Here is a 20841-nt window from a genome sequence, read left to right on the forward strand (position 1 = left end):
TGTTCAGGAGCATCGGCTCTGGGGTCAGACAGACTTGGGTTCCAGTCATAACTCCTCTTGTCAGCTGTGTTACGGGCCCATCGCTCGGTCCCTGAGCCTCGTTTTTCTCATACAAAGACTCAGTGGAGTAATTAGTATAAAGCATTTACTACAGTTCCTGGCAATAATAAATCGTGGCCTTAAAAATGAGTGTGAATTTAAATGTAAAACTTTTGAGCAACAGCACCCTTTTTGTAAATATGTTATGGGGAAGCTGTTCTGGTGAAGGACGGAATTAACCAGAGACCAGCCCTCTTAACCTGACCCTCTCATAGCAGCCTCTAAGGTGGTAGCACTCTGGAGTTGCTGGGCTCACCGTGTGAGACCCGCTGGCAGAGACGTAAGTATCCAGGAGATGGGATAGAATCATCATGGAGAACAGGACTCGGGTGTTGGTTAGTTCCCTACATGGGTTCTGTTTTACAGTATTCTTCACCGTCTTTCCTGCTGCAGTGCTGTGAGCTGAACGTTCGTGTTCCCCCAAGTTCAAACGTCGAAACTCTAATCCCTATTATGATGGTATTTAAAGATGGAACGTATGAGAGGGAATCAGGGTTAGATGAGGTCATGAGGGTAGAGCTCTACGATGGGATTAGTGCCCTTACACAAAGGGGAAAAGACGTGAGATCTCTCTCTCCGCCACATGAGGAGACAGCAAGAAGGTGGCCATGTGTCAGCCAAGAAGAGGGTCTTCATCAGACACCAAGTCTGCCTGAGACCTTGATCTTGGACTTCCCAGCCTCCAGAACTGTGAGAAATTAGTCGTGTCTAAGCCACCCGGTCTTTGATGTCTTGTTACAACAGCCCAGACTGATGGAGACACCTAATCTAGAAACACCGGCATCTCGTTTTGACAACCGCAGTAGCTTTCTACTGGTTTCTCCACATGTTGCCTGACAATTCTTCCTTTGTAGCCAGTGATATCGTTCTCAAAAATAAAAATGATTATGTCATCCACCTGATAATTCGTTCTGGCTTCTCATTGCTCTTAGGGTAACATCAGAATCTTGACTTCCTCACGTTTCCCACTCCTCCGACCTTACTCAAGCCCCCCTGACTCATATTGGACTTTTCTCCCAGATGTGCTGTGCTCTCCCCCATCCAGGCCTCTACACGTGTTGTTCCCTCAGTTTATAACACTCTCTAATCCCTACTCACCAAGTCTCAGCTTCATTATCATTTATGGGGCCTTCCCTGATCTCTTGTACTAGTGTAAGTCTTTTCTGTATTCTTCCCTCTTTATACTTTATCATAGATATTTAATTTCTCTCTTGCTTAAAGTAGATTCCGTGAGGGCAAAGACTGTTTCATTAAGTGCTATTTCACTAGCCCCCAGCACCATGTCTGGTACGTGACGTGCTAGGTGCTTAATATTTGATGGATATTGAATGCCTTTTGCAAGAAGACAGTAATGTGTGGGTTTGTAGCCAGTGCTGTAGTTTATAGCACCAGCTAAACAGTAGGATTTGTCTTGCATTTTTGACAGTTTTTTTCCCCCTTTCTTGTGAACCTTTTCGATTCCAGGCCTGCCGGGGGGCACAGACAGCGGCAGCCACAGCTCCCCGAATCAAGAAGTTTGCCATCTACCGATGGGACCCAGACAAGACGGGAGATAAGCCTCGTATGCAAACTTATGAAATTGATTTGAATAAGTGAGTATCTCTGTGAGAGCTAGATGTTTGCTAAGTGAAGGTGAGCTGTTGATCCGAGTCAGGGACCTGCTTTTCACATCCGCGGAAGGTTTAAAAACGGATCATCCAGTGGCCCTGGAATTTATCGTCTCTTTTGCAAATGAATGAGGTGGGCACCTGATTCGAAAAGATAATTAATACCAGGAAGAATAACTTCCGTAAAATTCCTTTCCTTTCCCCAAATCAGAGGATGACAAATTTCTTTTTTTTTTTAATAAAGTTTATTTCTTTCTTTTTGAGAGAGAGAGAGCATGTGCACATGAGCGGGGGAGGGGCAGAGAGAGATGGAAAAAGAATCACAAGCAGGCCCCACGCAGTCATCGCAGAGCCCGACGTGGGGCTCGAACTCCCGAACCATGAGATCGTGGCCTGAGCCGAAATCGAGAGGTGGACATTTAACTGACTGAGCCACCCAGGCCCCCCCAGAGGATGACAAGTCTCTAGGAGTACTGGTAGAGCTGGAAGGACACCGTAAATGTCTCTGGAGTGGTAATATGACAAGATAGCCATGCAGTTAAAATAGTAGCAGAGATCCATACCTCTGTATTTAATTTGTCTTTCTGTCATATCAAAGTGCCACAGACCTAGCGACTTAAAACGCCTGGATTTATTACTTTTCAGTTCTGCAGGTTAGAAGTCTGGTGAAGGTGTCATCAGACCATGGGTCGATGTGTCAGCAGGCCCTGTTTCTTTCTGGAGACCAGGGAAATCTGCTTTCTGTTCCCTTGGGCTGTTGGCAGAATTCAGTTCCTTATGGTTGCAACACTGAGGTCCCTGGTTTCTTGTTGGCTGTAAGCTAAGGGCCGCCCCCAAGTTTTAGAGGCCATGCACCCCGCAGCTCATACCCCCTATCTTCAAAGCCAGCGACAGCGAGGTGAGTCCTCACCTCTTTCTGAACCACTCTTTCATCATCCCCCACCCCGGAGGACCTCCACAGGCAGCCAAAGGGAAGAAAATCTGGTGAGCTGGGCTCCCCAGCTCCCCACTGCACCACCTCTCCCCTCTCCAGTATAATCAGAACTGTCCTATTTCACGATCTGTTTTATTTGTAAATGAATAAGGACTCTATGTGTTTTGAACAAAAGCTTCTGTGGCACAAAAAAAAAAAAAGATTTGAAAACTACTATTCTAATGCTTTCTTTGACTTTACCAACATGTAAGTTCTGAGTTAGTTGATATATAACCTTGTCAGACAGACACTTACCAAATACCCAACAACCAAAAGTGATTAGTAAAATGCGTGTTAAAAACAAAAAACTCTTAACTACTTGGAAGTTAAAAAGCACTCTTTTAAACAACTACTTTTATTAAGGAATCATTTCAAATATTGTTGGATACTTGGAGAATAAAAACAATGCAAATCAAAACCTACAGAATGTGGCTGAAACTTCAGAAGAGTTAAATTCATAACTAACTTTTTAATGTTTATTTATTTTGAGAGAGAGAGAGAGAGCACAAGCAGGGGAGGGGCAGAGAGAGAGAGACTCCCAAGCAGGCTCCGTGTTGTCAGCGCAGAGCTTGATGCAGGGCTCAATCCCATGAACCCTGAGATCGTGACCTGAGCCGAAATCAAGAGTCGGACACTTAACCGACTGAGCCACCCAGGTGCCCCTATAACTATTTTTTGACGCTAAAAAACGTAAAGAGTAATTGCATTCTTCTCCAGTTACGGCAGAGTAGCTTTCACGTACTAACCCTCAAGTAACAGCTATAAACTCTGGACAGAAGACAAGCAGTAATGACCTACAGACACAGCAGAGTGACCAGAGACACTGGGAATGAGTTGACACTTGGAAGAACAGAATGTTATTGGGTTTTACACTCTGTGACCTGAGGGCAAACCCCAGTGGAAGCAGAGGTACAAGGCCAAAAACACGATAAAACCACAGTCTTACTTACTAGCTTGATGTTGTATAGCTACCACAGTAACCAGTAAACGAGGGGGCAGTTCTGGAAAGAAACATAGAGGGGGAGCCCCAAAGTCTGTTTGTGAACTGCCCAAGTCTGGAGTTCAGCCCATATTAATTATTGCTTTAAAAAAAAAAAAAAAAAAACAACTCAGGGGCCCTTGGCTGGCTCAGTCGGTAGAGCATGCAACTCTTGATCCCAGGGTCGTGAATTTAAGCCCCACATTGTGCATGGAGTGTACTTAAAATAAAAAACTATTTTAAAAGGGTTTTTTTTTAATCGATACTCTATAGAGAAACACAATAAAATCCAGAGTTGCCACGTCATTTATTCACAAAGTCCAGCACATAGTCCAGAATTACTAATCATATGAAGAAACAGTGAAACCTGACCCATCCTCAAATGGAAAGACCAGCAATGGAGGCCACCCAGCCCTGAAGCAGTCCAGGTGTTGGAACTAGATGTGCATTTTAAGGAGTTATCCCTATGCTCGTAGATAAAGGAAAAGATGCTCACGAGCTAGAAAATCTCAGCAGGGAAATAGAAACTTTTAAAAAGAACCAAATGGAAAATCTGGAACTGAAAACAGCAATATCTGAAATAGAAAATTTACTGGATAGCAGATTGAAGACAGCAGGAAGATTCAGTGACCCTGAAAATACATTAACAAGAATCACGTGTTCTTGAGACTAAAAAGATTGGAATGATATCAGAAAGTTTAACATATGTCATTGGAGTCCCAGAAGGAGTGGAGAAAGAGAAAGGGCAAAAAAAAATACTTGAAGAACTAATGACCAAGAATTCCCCAGGCTGGTGAAAGACATAATTGACATATTCAGGAAGCATGAACTTCAGACAAGGTAAATACAAGGAAAACTACACCCAGGAACATCATACTCCAGTTGCTGAAGATCAGAATGAAAGAGGAAATCTTGAAAGCAGGAACGGTAAAACACATTACAGCCTGGGAAACGATACAAATGATTGTTTACTCAATAATTGTAGATGCCAAAGGACCATGAAATGCCATCGCTTAATTACTAAAAGAAAAACACCGTCAGCCAGAATCCTGTACTCCGCAAAATGGTGAGGATGGAATGAAGACGTTTTCAGGTAATAAAAAATCTAAGAATTCACAGCCAGAAGACCTGTACTAAGTGCAGTGTGAGAAGTTATCTTGCCTGTTGAGAAGGAAGAAAGGAGAAGGAATGAAAAGCACTAGCTATGGTAAATAGGAAACCATTTTTCCTCTTAATTCCATTAAAGTATACATATGACTGTTAAAAATCTAATACTGTATTGTGTAACAGACCGCTTATACAGATGTAATGTGTGTGATGACCAGCATAAGGGCTGGGAGTGGGTTGACCTATAAGGTTGGAGGGTTCTTACAGTACATGAAATGGTACAGTATTAACTCGAAATAGGTTGAAAAGTTAAGGACACATTATAATTCTAGAATAACCATTTATTAAAATGCAGAGTGAGATAGCTAAAAGCCAATATATAAATCAAATGGAATTCCAAAACTGCTTACTCCATCTAAAAATACTACTTAAAGCAGGAAAGAAAGAACAGGGGCAAAAATATTGGGACAAATAGTAAAATGAGAGAGCCAAATCCAACCTCATCAATAATTATATCATTAAAGGCATTAAACACTCCAATTAAAAGGCAAAGACTGTCAGAACAGATAAAAAGCAAAACCCAATTTCATGGTACTTATAAGAAATACACTTTAAATATTGTTAAAAACAAAACTCAACTAAGTAAAATTTAAAGATCTTACTGGCATGGGGGACCTGGGTGGCTCATTCGGTTAAGCGTCCAACCCTTGATTTTTGGCTCAGGTCATGATCCCAGGGTCCTGAGATCGAGCCCTGAGTCAGGCTCCACGCTGAGCATGGAGCCTGCTTAAGATTCTCCCTCTCAGTCTGCCCCTCCCCTGCTCACACGCTCATGCTGTCTCTTTTAAAAAAAAAAAGGAAAGGGATGTCTGGGTGGCTCAGTCGATTAAGTGCCCAACTCTTGATTTCTTGGTTTTGGCTCAGGTTAAGATCTCAGTTTGTGAGTTTGAGCCCACATTGGGCTCCGTGCTGATGGTGCACAGGCTGCTTGGGATTCTTGCTCCCTCTTTGCCTCTCCCCTGCTCGCACACATGCTCTCTCTTGAGCGCACACGCTCTCTCTCTCTCTCTCTCTCTCTCTCTCTCTCTCTCAAAATAAATAAACCTTAAAAATTTTTGCATAATTTAAAAATAAATTTTTTTTAACTAAAGACAGATCATCTGAACATTATCAATCATCTTGATCTAATTAATATTTTTGAGACACCACACCAAACAGTTGTAAAATACATGTTCTTATCAAGTGTGCAGGGAACATTCACTGTGATGCTGGGCCATAAAACAAATCTCAGTAAATTCCAAAAAATTAGGATCTTCTAGAGTGTATTCTCTGACCACAATGGAATTCGAATAGAACACAGAAACAGGGGGCACCTGGATAGCTCGGTTGAGCATCTGACTCTTGATTTTGACTCAGGTCATGATCCCAGTGTCCTGGGATCAAGCCCCATGTTGGGCTCCATGCTGAGTGTGGAGTGTGCTTAAGATTCTCTCTCCTTCTGTCCCTCTCCCCTTCTCATGCGCACACTCTCTCTCTGTCTCTCTCTCTCTCTCTCTCAAATAAAAAGAAAATATGAATAGTTCTGTATTCACTATAGATATGAGATGCGTTGTCAAAGACCTTTTCATGAAGAAAACTCCAGGCCCAGGTGGCTTCACTGATGAATCATGAAACATTTAAGAAAACTCCTAATGCCTGTTACATCCTTTCAGAAAATAAACAAGGAATAATCACTTCCCAGTTCATTTTAGGAGGCCATCAAAACCTGATTCCAAAATCTAGTGGAGACGTCTCATTACAAAAAGGAAGGATATAGATTGGTATCTTTCATGAACATAGACACAAAAATTCTCAAGATTTCAGCAGATCAAATCTAACCATCTATAAGAAAAGGATAATGCCTTAATAACCAAGTTTGGGCTTGTCCCAGGGGTGCAGAGTAGTTTTAACATTGGAAAATCATGGGTGCCTGGGTGGCTCAGTTGGTTAAGTATCCAACTCTTGATTTCAGCTCAAGTCATGATCTCACTGTTTGTGAAATGGAGTCCACACCAGCCTTCAGGGTCCAGGCTGGGTGTGGAGCCTGTTTGAGATTCTCTCCTCTCTGCCCCTCCCTGCTCACAGTTCCCACTCCCACCCCCACCTCTCTATCAAAATAAGTAAACATTTAAGAAAATTGGAAAATCAGTCCGTGTCATTCACCATAGTAACAAGATAAAGGAGAAAAACCAGAAGTCTGCACGCTTGAAAAAAGAGGGGGAGATTCCTCGACTAGATAAAGAGCATCTATGGAAAATCGACAGCTCGCTATGAAATAGTTAGTGCTCTGCCCATAAGGAACATAGCAAGGGTGTCCACTCCACTTCTGTTGAGTGTTCTACATGACATTTGAACAAATGCATTAAGGGCAAGTTAAAAATAAAGGGCATGAAATTTGGAAAGGAGGAAATAAAACTGTCACCAGTCACAAATAACATCATTGCTTACATAGAAAATTTTAGAGAATCTACCAAAAAAAAAAAGAAAATTCCAGGGAATCTACAAAACTACAAGGACCTAAGTAAATTTAGCAAGGTTGCATGGTACAAGGTCATGCAAAAAGGGTTTTTTTGTTTGTTTGTTTTACCAGCATCAGCCATTATAGAATTTTATTGGAGGTTCTAACCAAGGAAATTAGGCAAGAGAAAATAGAGCAAATTGACAAGGAAGAAGGAAACTCTTCATAGATGACATGACCTTGTATATAGAAAATCTTAACAAATCCACACCAAGAAACTATTAGATCTAATAAACTAGTTCAGCGAGGATATAAGATCAGTATATAAAAATCAGTTGTATTTCTATAAACTAGTCGTGAACAGTCCTTAAATAAGAAAATGGTTCCATTTACAATAACATGAAAAAGGATAAAATACTGGGGATCCAACTTAGCAAAAGAAATGCAAGACTTGTACGCTGAGAACTATAAAACATCGGTGACAAGAAATTAAAAATCTAGGGGCAACTGGCTGGTACAGTCTGTTGAGCATCTGACCCTTTTTTTTTTTTTTTTAAGATGGTATAATACATTCCTTTTTTTTTTTTTTTTTTTTTACCCTTATTAGAGAAAGAATGCAAGTGGGGGAGGGGCAGAAAGCAAGAATCCCAAGCAGGCTCCTCACTGTCAGTACAGAGCCCATTGCAGGGCTCCAACTCAGACTGTGAGATCATGACCTGAACTAAAAAGGGTCAGATGCTTAACCGACTGAGCCACCCTGGGTGCCCCACGTGTCCCAGTTCTTAATTATGGCTCCAGTCATGATTCCCAGGTCAAGGGATCAAGCCCCACATTGGGCAACACACTGAGTGTGGAGCCTGCTTAAGATTCACTCTCTCCCTCTGCCCTGTTCACTCTCAAATGGGGGGGAAGAAAAAAAGGAAAGAAATTAAAGACTTAGATAAATGGAAAGACATCCCATGCTTAAGGGCTGGAAAACAATTTTTTTAAGTAGTCTACGCCCAACGTGGGGCTCAAACTCACAAGACTGAGTCACACACTGCTCCAACTGAGCCAACCAGACGCCCCTGGAAAACAATCTTTTTAAGGTGGTGGCACTGCGCCCCTAAATCGATTTACAGATTCAACACAATTACTGTCAAAAGCCCACCAGTCATTTTTGCAGAAATTGACAAGCAGATCCTAAAAGGTATATGGAAATGTAAGGGACACAGAATAACCAAAAAAATCTTGATTTCTATGTAAAAATGTTATTTGCATCATTGTATATAATAGAGAAGGATTTAAGCAAGCTAAGGGTCCTTCCATAGGAAAACAGGTGATTACTGTCCTTTATTGGAGATGTTGAATGAAAAAAGCAAGGTGTTATTATATATATTGCTTTTTTTTAGGTGTGAGAAAAATATACCAGACTCTTTAACAGTCCCTAGCTATTATGAAATTTAGCAGGAGAGATCACTTGAAGGGAGGGCTTTGGCTTTTTAACTTGATACTTGAAATTTTTGTAAAAATAAAGAGGATTGCTGCCATTTAAAACATGCCAGGACAAGAATAGACAGATCGTTTGAATTTTTTTAAGTTGCAAAATAAACTCTACTTCAGTGAAATTCTGTTACAGAATACCAGAAGGAGGTACCACAAATCAGAAGCAAAAGAAGGTTTAGTCAGTCAGTGATTTGGGGCAATTGATTAGCAGTTTTTGTAATTTGGGGGGGAATAATTTTAAAATGCATGGGGTGCCTGGGTGGCTCAGTTAAGCTTCCAACCTCAGCTCAGGTCATGATCTCACAGTTCATAAATTCGAGCCCCTCCCCTGCGCGCTCTCTCTCTCTCTCTCAAAAATAAATACACATTTTTTTTTTAATGTAAAATCTAGAGGAATATTCTAGTCTTGAAACGTCAGGAAGGGGTTTAATCTTTTTAGATTTAAAATTGATAGTACTGGGGCCCTGGCTGGCTCAGGCAGAGGAGTGTGTGACTCTTGATCTTGGGATTGTGAGTTCAAGCCCCATATTGGGTATAGAGATTATTAAAAAATAAAATTTTATAAATACATACATACATTAAAAATAGTGATAGTATCATAAGGGGAAAGGGTGGTCAACTGTAACATGCAAGCATTTAAATCTGTGTGGTTTAAAAGTTCCATTACCAAAATTAGAAGTCAAATAGCCAATTGCTGGTTATGGGCTAGAGGTGAGGGAGGGGCAGGATTCGCCACTGATAGAATAGATTGGTGGTATAAATTTGGTCTTTTCCAGGGTTTCAGGCTCCTAAAACCCTTGCGATCCAAAGTGATAAGAGCTATAGGGTCATCTTTTGTTATAATAGTTTTGGTTTTTTTCCCAGTTCCTGAAATAGCTCCGGATAAATACTGAAGGTGAAATGGGCTTGTATTTTTTATTCATGACAAGCCCCTTTCAGCCGCCTGAGTTTACTCTAATAAGGTGGTTTCTAGAAGTCCAGATAACCACAGGTTGAGGTGGGGGCTGATTACTAGGGAACCAACCCTGTGTTTAGACTGTTGGAACCCTCTGCCCTACCCCTTGACCTGAGAGGGAAGAGAGGTTAGAGGTCAAACCACCGACCGGCAGCACCATGTAATCAATCATGCCTGTGCACTGAAGCCTCCATGAAAGGACCCGGATTGTGGGGTTCAGAGAGTCTGGGTGCGTGAACTCGTGCAGGTGCAGGGAGAGGGCACGGAAGCTCTGCTCCCCTTCCTGGGCACCTTGCCCTGTGCACCTCTTCCACTTGGCCATTCTACTAAATCAGAACCTAGTGAATTACCTGTTTATCTAAGTTCTGTAAGCTGCTCTAGCAAATGTCAAACCCAAGAGAGGGGATCATGAGAATCTCATCCACAGCCAGTCTTCCAGGGGACAGCCCGAGCTTGCAGCCAGCAGCGGGTGTCCGAGGACGGTGGGGTGGGGGCTGGGACCAAGCCCTTCAACTGTGGGATCTGATGCTGTCACCGGCCAGTGGTGATGGGGCCAGATTGAGTTACACTGTGGGGACACCCGGCTGGGGTTGCAGGATTGCTCGGTTCCGGAAACCACACGCCTGGTGACCAGGAGTGTCAGAAGTGAAGTACTGGGAATGATGAGTTTTGGAGCTTTAAAAAAGGTTTTTCCTTTAAAAACAATTCCTAAGATCTCCTAAACAAAGAGGCAAAGAACATGGGTGGACCGAGTCTGTAGCATAGTCGACTAGAATGAAGGTGCCGCGCGGGCAGGAGTTTTCATCTGTTCTCTGGTGTATGTCCAGCAGCCAGCATGGAACCTGGCACAGCACACTTCCAATAAGCATCTGGAGCGTGAAGAAAAATCAATGGCTTTATGACAGATACTCAACCACTGAAATACTCAAATATCTCAGATTAAAACAATAATACTTCTCCATTCTCAAAATAGCAGAGGTTTTTAAAGGGTAGTTCCCAGTGTTAGCAAAGATAGGGTGGAAAGGGTACTTGCATATTGCTGATAGAAATACAGATAATGCAGCCCTGTTAACTAATCTTGTTGTGATCATTTCACCATCTGTACATAGGGGCGCTTTTTTTTTTTAAGTTTATTTATTTTGAGGGGGGGCAGGTAGAGAGAATCTCAAACAGGCTCTGCGCTGTCGGCACAGAGCCCGACGCAGGCCTCAAACTCACAAACCATGAGATCATGACCCGAGCTGAAATCAAGAGTCCGACGCTTAACTGCCTGAGCCACCCGCGCGCCCCAGTATATACGTATATTAAATTATGTGCTACGCTATCATGCTGTGCACCTTAAATTTGCATGTCATATGGCAATTATATCTCAATAAAGTAGAAAAAAAAGAAATCTGGATAATGCTAAAGGATATTGGGGCGGGGGCATATTTTTTAAAATCCCATGCATAGAGCAGGACTGGGAGGCATGGGCGTGACAACCAGGAAATAGGTTTGTTGAGCACGTGACTGTGCCGGATACTATGAAAGTCACATGCTTTTATTTCATCTTTGTAATAGTCCTGCGATTTTAAGTTTTGGTTCCATTTGACAAATAGGGAAACAGGCTCAGGGAGAGTGAACCGTTCATACAACTGCAGCCTCTGCATGATGATGGTCACAGTTACACTGAGCGAATGTGGCAGGCGCTCTGTTTGACTGTCCTGTGTGTTAATTCACCTGCAGCGGTCCCATGAGATGTAGGGGCTGCCTCTGCTTCGTAGGTGGGAAACTGATGAAGCGGTTTGCCAAGAACCTAGCGAGTGGCCAAGCCAAGGTTCTGACCAGGTTCTCAGACACCAAGCCTGCGCCCCAAGTTCCAAGCCCTGTGCTACTGCCCTTCCTCTCACCCCACTGCCCCCTCACGCATGGGCACTCACAGTGCTTTGGAGTAAGGGGGCTCTCTCTCTGCTCCTTCAGCTTTCCTTTCCCTAGAAATGTATACGCAGCGTGACTCTGCAGGACTTACAATGTGTAAGAATACACAAAAATAGAACGATGGCGGGCACCTGGGTGGCACAGTCGGTTAAGCGTCCGACTTCAGCCAGATCACGATCTCGCAGTCTGTGAGTTCGAGCCCCGCATCAGGCTCTGGGCTGATGGCTCAGAGCCTGGAGCCTGCTTCCGATTCTGTGTCTCCCTCTCTCTCTGCCCCTCCCCCGTTCATGCTCTCTCTCTCTCTCTCTCTCTCTCTCTGTCCCAAAAATAAATAAAAGTTGAAAAAAAAAAAAAATAGAACGATGGAAAAATTCCTGAGTGTGACCTCAGAAAGCCAAAAGGGTAAGAGCAGCTAATATACACAGACGTGTCAGATCATACTATAATAATGAAGTGTAGGTACATTGGACTTCGCATCAGTACGACTGGGGTGTCTTCTTGTTTTTGGTCAGATGTGGTCCTATGGTGTTGGATGCTTTAATCAAGATTAAGAATGAAATCGATTCGACTTTGACTTTCCGACGATCATGCAGAGAAGGTAAGCATCTCCTTCCTTATTAGGCTTTAGACCCTTATGCTTGGTGCCCGGGCCGGCCACGACTGAGACAGCTACCCGCACAGCTGGCCATCTGCCGGGTGACCTTGCTGTGCGTCGGACTTCCTTTTCTTGGGTAAATGTGTCAAAAATTCGAACTGTAGTACAAGCTCTGGGTTCTGAATTTTCTTCCCGTCAGGAGCTTTATGTCACGTGGTCACTGCATCCGGCGGTCCCCGTGAGCTGTCACACCCTCAGGGACCAGCTTGGGTCTGCTGGCCGGCCACTTCCGCACCCCTGCCAAGCTGCTTGGCCGGGGGGCAGGGGGGTACAGGTGTGCCCCCACCCCCAGCTCCTAGCGTTACGCGCGCTCAGAGCAGCTGCTCAGTAGGAACATCCTGGATGGGAACAGAGTTTCCCACAGTGTGCAGCCGGTGTCACAGGAGCTGATTTCCAGCAGTATTCAGACCTGCGTGTTTTACTTTAATAGCCGTGTGTTTATGTGATACGTTAGAAAAATATAATTACTGATGACAGTGTAACAGTGGTAAAGTTTTTTAATATAAATCTAAGTAAACATGAGTTGATTTTAAGAAAACCCCTAAATAATCTTCTAGTGGTACATGTTGAGTACCAATCACAAAAGTCACAGAGGGATGCTACGAGGGCTGACTGGTCCCGATGGCCGTGGAGCACGGTCTGTGTGCCCAGCTCTGTTCTGTTCACTTTACACGGAATAGACCAGCCCCATTAGTGTTTGTGCTGAGGTCCGGGGAGGTTAAGGGACTTCCAGAAAAACACACAGATAGTTGGGGAGCCAGGAGTCCGCCAGATTTGTCAGATTCCAGAACTGCACTCAGGCGGTACACTCTGCTGGCCAGGCTTGGAAAACCTGACAAAACGAAACAGAGGGTAGTGTGGGCCAAAACAAGTGATTGAATCTTCTTCCTAAAATAACCTTTCCTAAAAGGAAAAGTCACTATAGATATTGGCCCATCACTTTTTAATCTTTGTTCTGCTGTACATTTCAGGTCATTCAGTCCTGCTTCTAAGACATCTGCTTTGATTCATCTAATCTTACAGGATGGGATTTAGTGTACCAAATGCTGACAGATATTACCATAGTTTGGCTGAGTCCTGCTGTTCAGGGAACATTCTGCTGTAATTAAACACCAACCTTCCCCATGTAAGTCCTGGCAACACAGGAAATATAGATGCTTTTCAGTAACCGTTCCCTGTAAGACCTTTCTCAGAGCCAAGAATATAAGCTGTGGCCCATCTGGACTAAAAACTACGAAGCAAAATGATATTAATTACCACTCCTTTCTCTTCCCCTTGTTGGTAAGAGAATTTCTAGGGGAGCCTTTTTCAGAGAAGAAGAAAATTTGTTTATTTTTGAGAGAGAGCATAAGTGGCTCCAGGCTCTGAGCTGTCAGCACAGAACCCAACGCGGGGCTTGAACTCACAAGCTGTGAGATCATGACCTGAGCCGAAAGTTGGATACCTAACCGTCTGAGCCACCCAGGCACCCCAGATTTATTTTTTAAATTGTATGCCATCGCTTACAAAAGCATATTTCTCTGCTGGGATGCCAGGCTTACATAAATATATTGACGACATTCAGTCCCCTGGGGAACTATAGGAGTATTTGCTTAAGACACGCTTATTAAGATTCACAGAAGGGAGTGGTCTCACTAAAGTGATAACCCAGTGCACGTCTCACAAGTAATCACATTTCTCTGGCCTGATCTTCAAAAGACAGCTTCAGAGAAGTGGATTCATATTGCATAGTCATCTTTAAACTCTGAAATACCTAGGAAATTTCCATACACGGGACGTGAGTCCAGGCAAAGAGAAGTCTCATTTTCAGGGTCCTGCGTCAGCACCTTATTTTTGCTGTGCTTTGGTTTCAGTTAGTTCATTCTTCTCCTTGGAAGGTCAGTGCTTAGCCAGTTTACGTGGGTTTCATATCCCCAGAGCCGCTATGCTGCTAGTTTTGGTGAAAACAGAGTAAGAGTTCTACGTGGATGATCCACACCCAGGCCTAAACCGGAAGATGATATTTTGCTTTTGGTTTCTGTCTGTTAGAGTTTGAGTTCAAATAACAGGGACTTTAAAAAAAAAAAACTTTTCTTCCCCCCTGAAAATACATGAATCATGGAGCTAGGACTGATGTGGGCACTCTGCGATGCCACCAGTGCCCCAGGCCCCTTCTGCCTTCCAGCGCCATCTGTGGCGTGTCGATTCCAGCCTCAAGGTTGCCTCGTGGTCCCAAAATGGCTTTTGGAACTGCAGCCGTTAGATCTGCATTCCAGGCAGAAAGATGGAGGAGAGGGAAAACAGCATCACCTTCTGCCCTGGGGTGGATTCTGTGTCAGTGCTGCCCCTGATGGTAGAGGAACAACATTCCAGAAAAGAGAGTTTGAAGCTGGACTGCCTGAGCCTGGGGGAGGAGGTGTTAAATGCATTCTCTCTATCAGGCATCTGTGGCTCTTGCGCGATGAACATCAACGGAGGCAACACTCTGGCTTGCACCCGCAGGATTGACACCAACCTCAGCAAAGTCTCCAAAATCTACCCTCTTCCACATATGTATGTGATAAAGGATCTTGTTCCCGTGAGTTTCTGCCTCCCTCCCTCCCTCCCATCCCCCCTTCTGTCTCCTATCCCCCCCATCCCTTCCCCTTTTTTATCTTCAGGGGAGAGGGGAAGAGGTGTGTGTGAGAGAGAGAGAAAGATACATTATCAGTTCTTTAGGGCAGGCTTTTTCCCTGAGTTAAGGAATTTGAATGGTGGAAGATAAACACACCTAGAAGATTCTCCAGCAGCTCATTTGGTGAGGATTGTTGGGAATAACTGGGCACAAGATTGTAGAGTTGGAACAGTCCCAGAATCAAGAATTTGGCCATAACTACAAAGAATTCATGTGGAAAATCCCAGTGGGGAAGGCAACACTGGTTACGCGTTGGACTTTAATTTCTGCCTCCCCGTGTTTGACCACCTTCACTGGAAGGGCTATGGGATTGGAAGGCTTCCTGAGTGGGTGAAGAAGAGATTTCCGAGCCACGATTAATGCTGACCATTTCTCCTTCTGTAGTCTTTGCACAGATCCACGCCAAAGTGAGTCAGACTTCTGTAGGATCGGGGGGAAGTAGGGATTGTCCACGAAATGGGGTGAATAAGAAAGCTAAGGAGTGGTGGTGAAATCTGACCCTTTTTTCCTTCTGCCTCTTAACCTCAGGACTTGAGCAACTTCTATGCTCAGTACAAATCCATTGAGCCTTATTTGAAGAAGAAGGATGAATCCCAGGAAGGCAAGCAGCAGTACCTGCAGTCCATAGAAGATCGTGAGAAACTGGTCATTAGTCCCCATTTATTGTCTTGCTTTGAGGAATCTTGTTGCCAAGATGCTTGCCAGGAAGTGTGGCTTGGGGGGATGGGGTGGGGAGTGGCAGCATGGGGTCGTGCAGACCCTTTATTTAGCGTGTTCTGGAAGGAAACTGCAAGAGCATCTGTCCAAGGGCTGGACTGCCATCCTCTCGGGACCACGTGGGCAGTGTGAACCCACAAAGGCCCACAGTGGACCAGGGGTCTGGAGCAGGCCCACACTGCCTAGAAGGGCACGTCATTACCGTGTTGCAGGATGTTTGTCTTTTTCAAAAGAAACCTGTGTGCAGATTACCAGGTTTTTCCAAGCTGACACCCCCATCAGAGGCTCTTTGACACTCGGGGGCAAATCAGACACGTCCTGGCCGTTGGTGGTCCTGCTTCCACCACCTGTTTTGCAGACAGGAGCAAAGTCGCTCATGGCAAAACTGGGACTAGAACCTTGCTGTTCTTTGCTGACACCGAGAGTCCAGGGATTGCTGGGCAGGGTGGGGGACAGCCCTGTCACTCTGAGTTCCAGTATCCAGGCTGTGAAGTGTTTTTGTTTTGTTTTTTTTTAATGTTTATTTATTTATTTTTGAGAGAGAAAGCACGAGCTGGGGAGGGACATGGAGGGAGAGAGGGAGGGAGACAGAATCCCAAGCAGGCTCAGAGCTGGTCAGCACAGAGCCCGACGCGGGGCTCGAACTCATGAACCTTGAGATCATGACCTGAGCCGAAGTCGGACATTTAACCAACTGAGCCACCCAGGTTTCCCTGGTTGCTTTTCTTTGTTTTGCTTTTTTGGGGGGTTTGTTTGCTTTTAGGTAACAGAGGTGGTGTATTAAAGGATAAGTACATTGTACTTGGCCTTCAGAACTCTGGGTTCTAATCCAGCAAATGTTTACATTTTGGCTCCAAGATCTCTTTTTACAAATCTGATACATCCGTACAAGCCACCCCTAGGGTTTTGCCAAGAAAACTCACATGCAAATAGTCGCTTTGTTCACGTGCCGACCGCCGACATCACATTCAGTCGGCTAGAAACCCGAGTCTCTTCGGCCTTGGGCCCCTGACCGCCCTTTCCCTCCGCACAGGACGGGCTGTATGAGTGTATTCTCTGTGCCTGCTGCAGCACCAGCTGCCCCAGCTACTGGTGGAACGGAGACAAATACCTGGGACCTGCAGTCCTTATGCAGGTAAGGTGCTCCTTCGTTGCTCTAAGAGAAGTTAAAACTGAGGCATCCAGAAGTCCAAGAGGACGGTGGCTTATTGGCAACCAGGATGCCAACGGGTGTCCGTCACAGGCAGGGCAATGGGGTGCCTGGACTTTGCGTGGTTTCAGTACATCTTCTGCAAGATACCTCGTTTCTGTGTGGTGAGGGTCACCCCAAGGCAACGCACGCCCTGCAGATGTTAAAACGCATTCCCTGTGCAGCTGTCTCTTGCTTCCCCACGTGCCCGCTTTCCCCAGACCACATCTGTCAGGCAGCCCCCCATCTCCCTCCCCGGGGAGTTTGGATGTGCAGGCCGGAGAGAGAAATTTGACTGAGGGGCAGCCTCCCAGCTGTAAGTTTGGAACTTGTTTCCAGGCTGATGAAAACCTGGGGTCCTGGGTTTAGGGGTTGCTTGGAGAGGAGGCAGCACGGCCTTTCTGGGCACATCGCTGCATGTGTACTCACGGCAGGGAAACTGCCTTTGTTCCTTCCCATAAAGCTGTGCTTTTTAAGTTTTTGGCCAGTGCTTTTCTCAGATTCTCGAGCAGCTCAAAAACACCAGTTCTCATTTCTGATCTTCCCACGAAAAGGGAAGCTCTGTGCGGTGTGACCACTTAGCAGCATTGATTCCCATCCACATAAAAGATCGAACGACGAGGCCCGTTCGTTCACCGTTGGCACCCGCACCATCGCTGTGAGGTGCTGGGGAACGGAGCCCCCTCCGCCTCCCTGCGCCAGCAGCCCGTGCTCGGGCGGTTGACCGCCTTCGGCCGGCCCATGCCAGGCTCCCAGATGGGCTGACCAATCACGGGAGTCTGTCGGTGGAACAAATATTAAATATCCTCTCTGGACAGAGATCTTAAGTCATCAGTCTACGGGAGACGGTGGGTAGGTGCTGTGAAGGCGGTTCCCTGACTCAGAAGCTGGGCATCCAGGAAGCCAATGAGCACCTTGAAGTGATGAGGGGGCGGTGCCTGCTCGCACGTAATTAAGCACCAGGGTACCAGGTGCAGTGTGGCTCAGAAGTTGGGGGGTTGTTAATCAAGGGGGTTACCGAGGAGTGGGGGGGGGGGGCCTTGCCTTGAAAGATGGCAGGACTTAAGGAGCAGAGACAAGGCCCCTAAACTGGGAGACTCCCTCCCCTCTGCACCCCTGCCTGGGGCTTTGAGCTGTGACGGGTTAAGCTGCCAGCTCAGCGCCTCGGCCCCCGGTTCCCCAGGCCTATCGCTGGATGATCGACTCCAGAGACGACTTCACGGAGGAGCGCCTGGCCAAGCTGCAGGACCCGTTCTCCCTGTATCGCTGCCACACCATCATGAACTGCACAAGGACCTGCCCCAAGGTACGAGGCGCCGGCGGCCTTCCGCCCTGCCTCCGGGCCGACGTGTCCGAAGCGTCCGAAGCGGCGTGTGCGGTTCCCTCTGTGTCCCTGTGCCTCCATCTCACAGCGTCGCACAGACAGTCTGCTATGCTCTCGCAGCCAGCCCGTTCGTTCTCGGGGTCTTTTCTCGGTCTCAGCTCGAGCTCACCTAGCTTTCCCTCCCCTTCCTGCTCGTCCTCCTGCTTCCTGGACTCGCCCTGATTTCAGCTTTGGCCATCCGCCTGTCTTCTCTGCGTTTCCGTGCCACATCCGAGGCGCATGGCCCGCTGTGGGCTGGCTGCCCTTCGGTCCAGGCGGTGGGCAGGGAGCAGCCCGGGCCACGCGGCTCAAAGCGTGGCTGCCCCTCGAGCAGAGACTGTAGACAGTGGGGTGAGTGGGTGAGCAGGCAGCAAGATGGAAACTGGGGTAACCAGCCAGCAGCTTTAAAGAAAGGGTGGGGGGAGGCAGCCAAGCTTAAACAGGACATACAGGTGGGTAATTTCCTTCTTTTTTTGCCTGACACCCGTGTTTCCAGGTGCCCATCTCTGCCACGGCGCTTCTCGTGGTCCATCAGCAGTGGGGCCTGGTAGGGGCCCCCAGGCGGGGGTGAGGCTCTGCCCCCGGGACCTCTAATTTGTGGGGCAAGTTAGACCACTGACGTGCTCAGAACAGCTCCTGGCACAGTGAGCGCTCAGGAAATGGGCCCGCAGACAGGTGCCCGGCCTGTTCCAGACTCAGAGACAGCAGCTCCGGGGGGCACTTGGCTTCTGGGTGCATTCCCTGGCGGGCGTCTTTGCATGACACCTGGGAGCAAACAAGAACGGAGGCTGTCTGGGACCCATGGAAGGACACACAGGCCCAGATTGTTTGAACTGGAAGGGACCCTTTTACAGACGGGGAAGCCGAGCCCGGGCAGGAGTAGGGAGGGCAGCGACTTGCCAACGTCACTGTCGGTGCAGGGCAAGGCCAGAAAAGCAGGCCCCCTGCCTCCCAGACTAGTCTCTTCCTGCTGCCCCAGATCAGCTGGGCTCGTGTGTGCTGACCCACTAGTCCTGTGGTAAGCGGAGGCGGGCAGGGGCGCCGTGGACACTCATCCCTCACCCCATCACCCCCTCCACCTCCCCAACGCCGTCTATGTTCCCCGCCTCTCGTGTGCCTTTCCAGAGATTGTACGCTGTACCAAATGCATACAGGGCCTGTTCAGTCCCAGTCACTGCCTTTACCCCTTAATTTATTTTCAAGATCATTCCATAGCAGCCTTGGAAGAGTGTTCTCTCTCCTTTTCTTTCCTTCTGAAGATCTCTTTTTTTCTTTCTCTTTTTCTCTTTTCTTTCTTTCCACACATTTCCCCCCCTCCCCCACCGCCACCCCCCACACTATGGAAGTGCTTTATTGGCAGTAGGGTCGAACATACAAAAGGTTCTCAGCGGATGGGACCAGGCAGTCACGAGGATAGATGACACCATGAGTGAGGAGAGGGAGATGGCTTAAAAGAAATCCCATCATCTGGAGCGTCCGGATCACAGCACTCCACAGCAGCCCGTGGGTCTCCTCCGACCATCCTGTTCCAGGGCTTCCCAGGACAGCCTCCTTGGCCTCGGGAGGCGTCATAGTTACTTGGCCCCATCAGAGTGGGGACTGCAGGGCGGACAGCACTGGCTCCATAGCCCAAGATCGGGGGCATCAGGCCCCGCGGAGTCCAGTATGGAGAGGGGAGTGCCGGGGTCAGGCCAGGGCGGAGCATCTGGGCAGGGCCAGCTGGCCGGACGGGCTTGATCTCAGGCAGAGCTGGGTGCTTGGCATCAGTGAGAAAGTTGTTAAAAGGTGCCACCTCCTGGAAAGGATCTCTTTTGCATTGTTGGTGGGAATGCAAGTTGGTGCAGCCACTCTGGAAAACAGCATGGAGGTTCCTCAAAAAACTGAAAATAGAACTGCCCTATGACCCAGCAATGGCACTACTAGGCATTGATCCATGGGATACAGGTGTGCTGTTTCGAAGGGACACGTGCACCCCCATGTTTATAGCAGCACTATCAACAATGGCCAAAGTATGGAAAGAGCCCGAATGTCTATTGACGGATGAATGGATAAAGAAAATGTGGTGTGTATATATATATATATATATATATATATATATATATATATATACACAATGGAGTATTACTCGGCAATCAAAAAGAATGGAATCTTGCCGTTTGCAACTACGTGGATGGAACTGGAGGGGATTATGCTAAGTGAAATTAGTCAGAGAAAGACAAAAATCATATGACTTCACTCACATGAGGACTTTAAGAGACAAAACAGATGAACATAAGGAAAGGGAAACAAAAATAATATAAAAACAGGAAGGGGGACAAAACATAAGAGACTCTTAAATATGGAGAACAAACAGGATTACTGGAAGGCTTGTAGGAGGGGGGATGGGCTAAATGGGGAAGGGGCACTAAGGAAGCTACTCCTGAAATCATTGTTGCACTATATGCTAACTAATTTGGATGTAAATTTTAAAAAGTAAAAAATAAAATTAAAAAAATAAAATAAATTTAAAAAAAAGTGACACCTCCTGGGAGCCTGGGTTAAGCGTCCACCAGACTCAGGTCACAATCTCATGGCTCGTGAGTTTGAGCCCCGTGTCACAGAGTCTGCTTGGGATTCTCTCTCCCTCTCTACTCCTCTCTGTCCCT

At 46.3% G+C, this 20841-nt stretch overlaps 1 protein-coding gene across 1 annotated transcript in view; it reads left to right on the plus strand.

Moving 5' to 3' along the window:
- The window catches only part of SDHB (succinate dehydrogenase complex iron sulfur subunit B), a 30838-nt gene that overhangs the window by 8971 nt on the left and 1026 nt on the right, over positions 1-20841 (plus strand). Inside the window, exons 2-7 of the mRNA XM_047872253.1 lie at positions 1564-1691; positions 12132-12217; positions 14695-14831; positions 15456-15572; positions 16678-16779; positions 18017-18139. Of these exons, the coding sequence (XP_047728209.1) occupies positions 1564-1691; positions 12132-12217; positions 14695-14831; positions 15456-15572; positions 16678-16779; positions 18017-18139 (693 nt within the window). The remainder of the gene's footprint in view (positions 1-1563; positions 1692-12131; positions 12218-14694; positions 14832-15455; positions 15573-16677; positions 16780-18016; positions 18140-20841) is intronic.

This window comes from Prionailurus viverrinus, chromosome C1, assembly GCF_022837055.1.
Source record: "Prionailurus viverrinus isolate Anna chromosome C1, UM_Priviv_1.0, whole genome shotgun sequence".
Taxonomy (NCBI): Eukaryota; Metazoa; Chordata; class Mammalia; order Carnivora; family Felidae; genus Prionailurus; species Prionailurus viverrinus.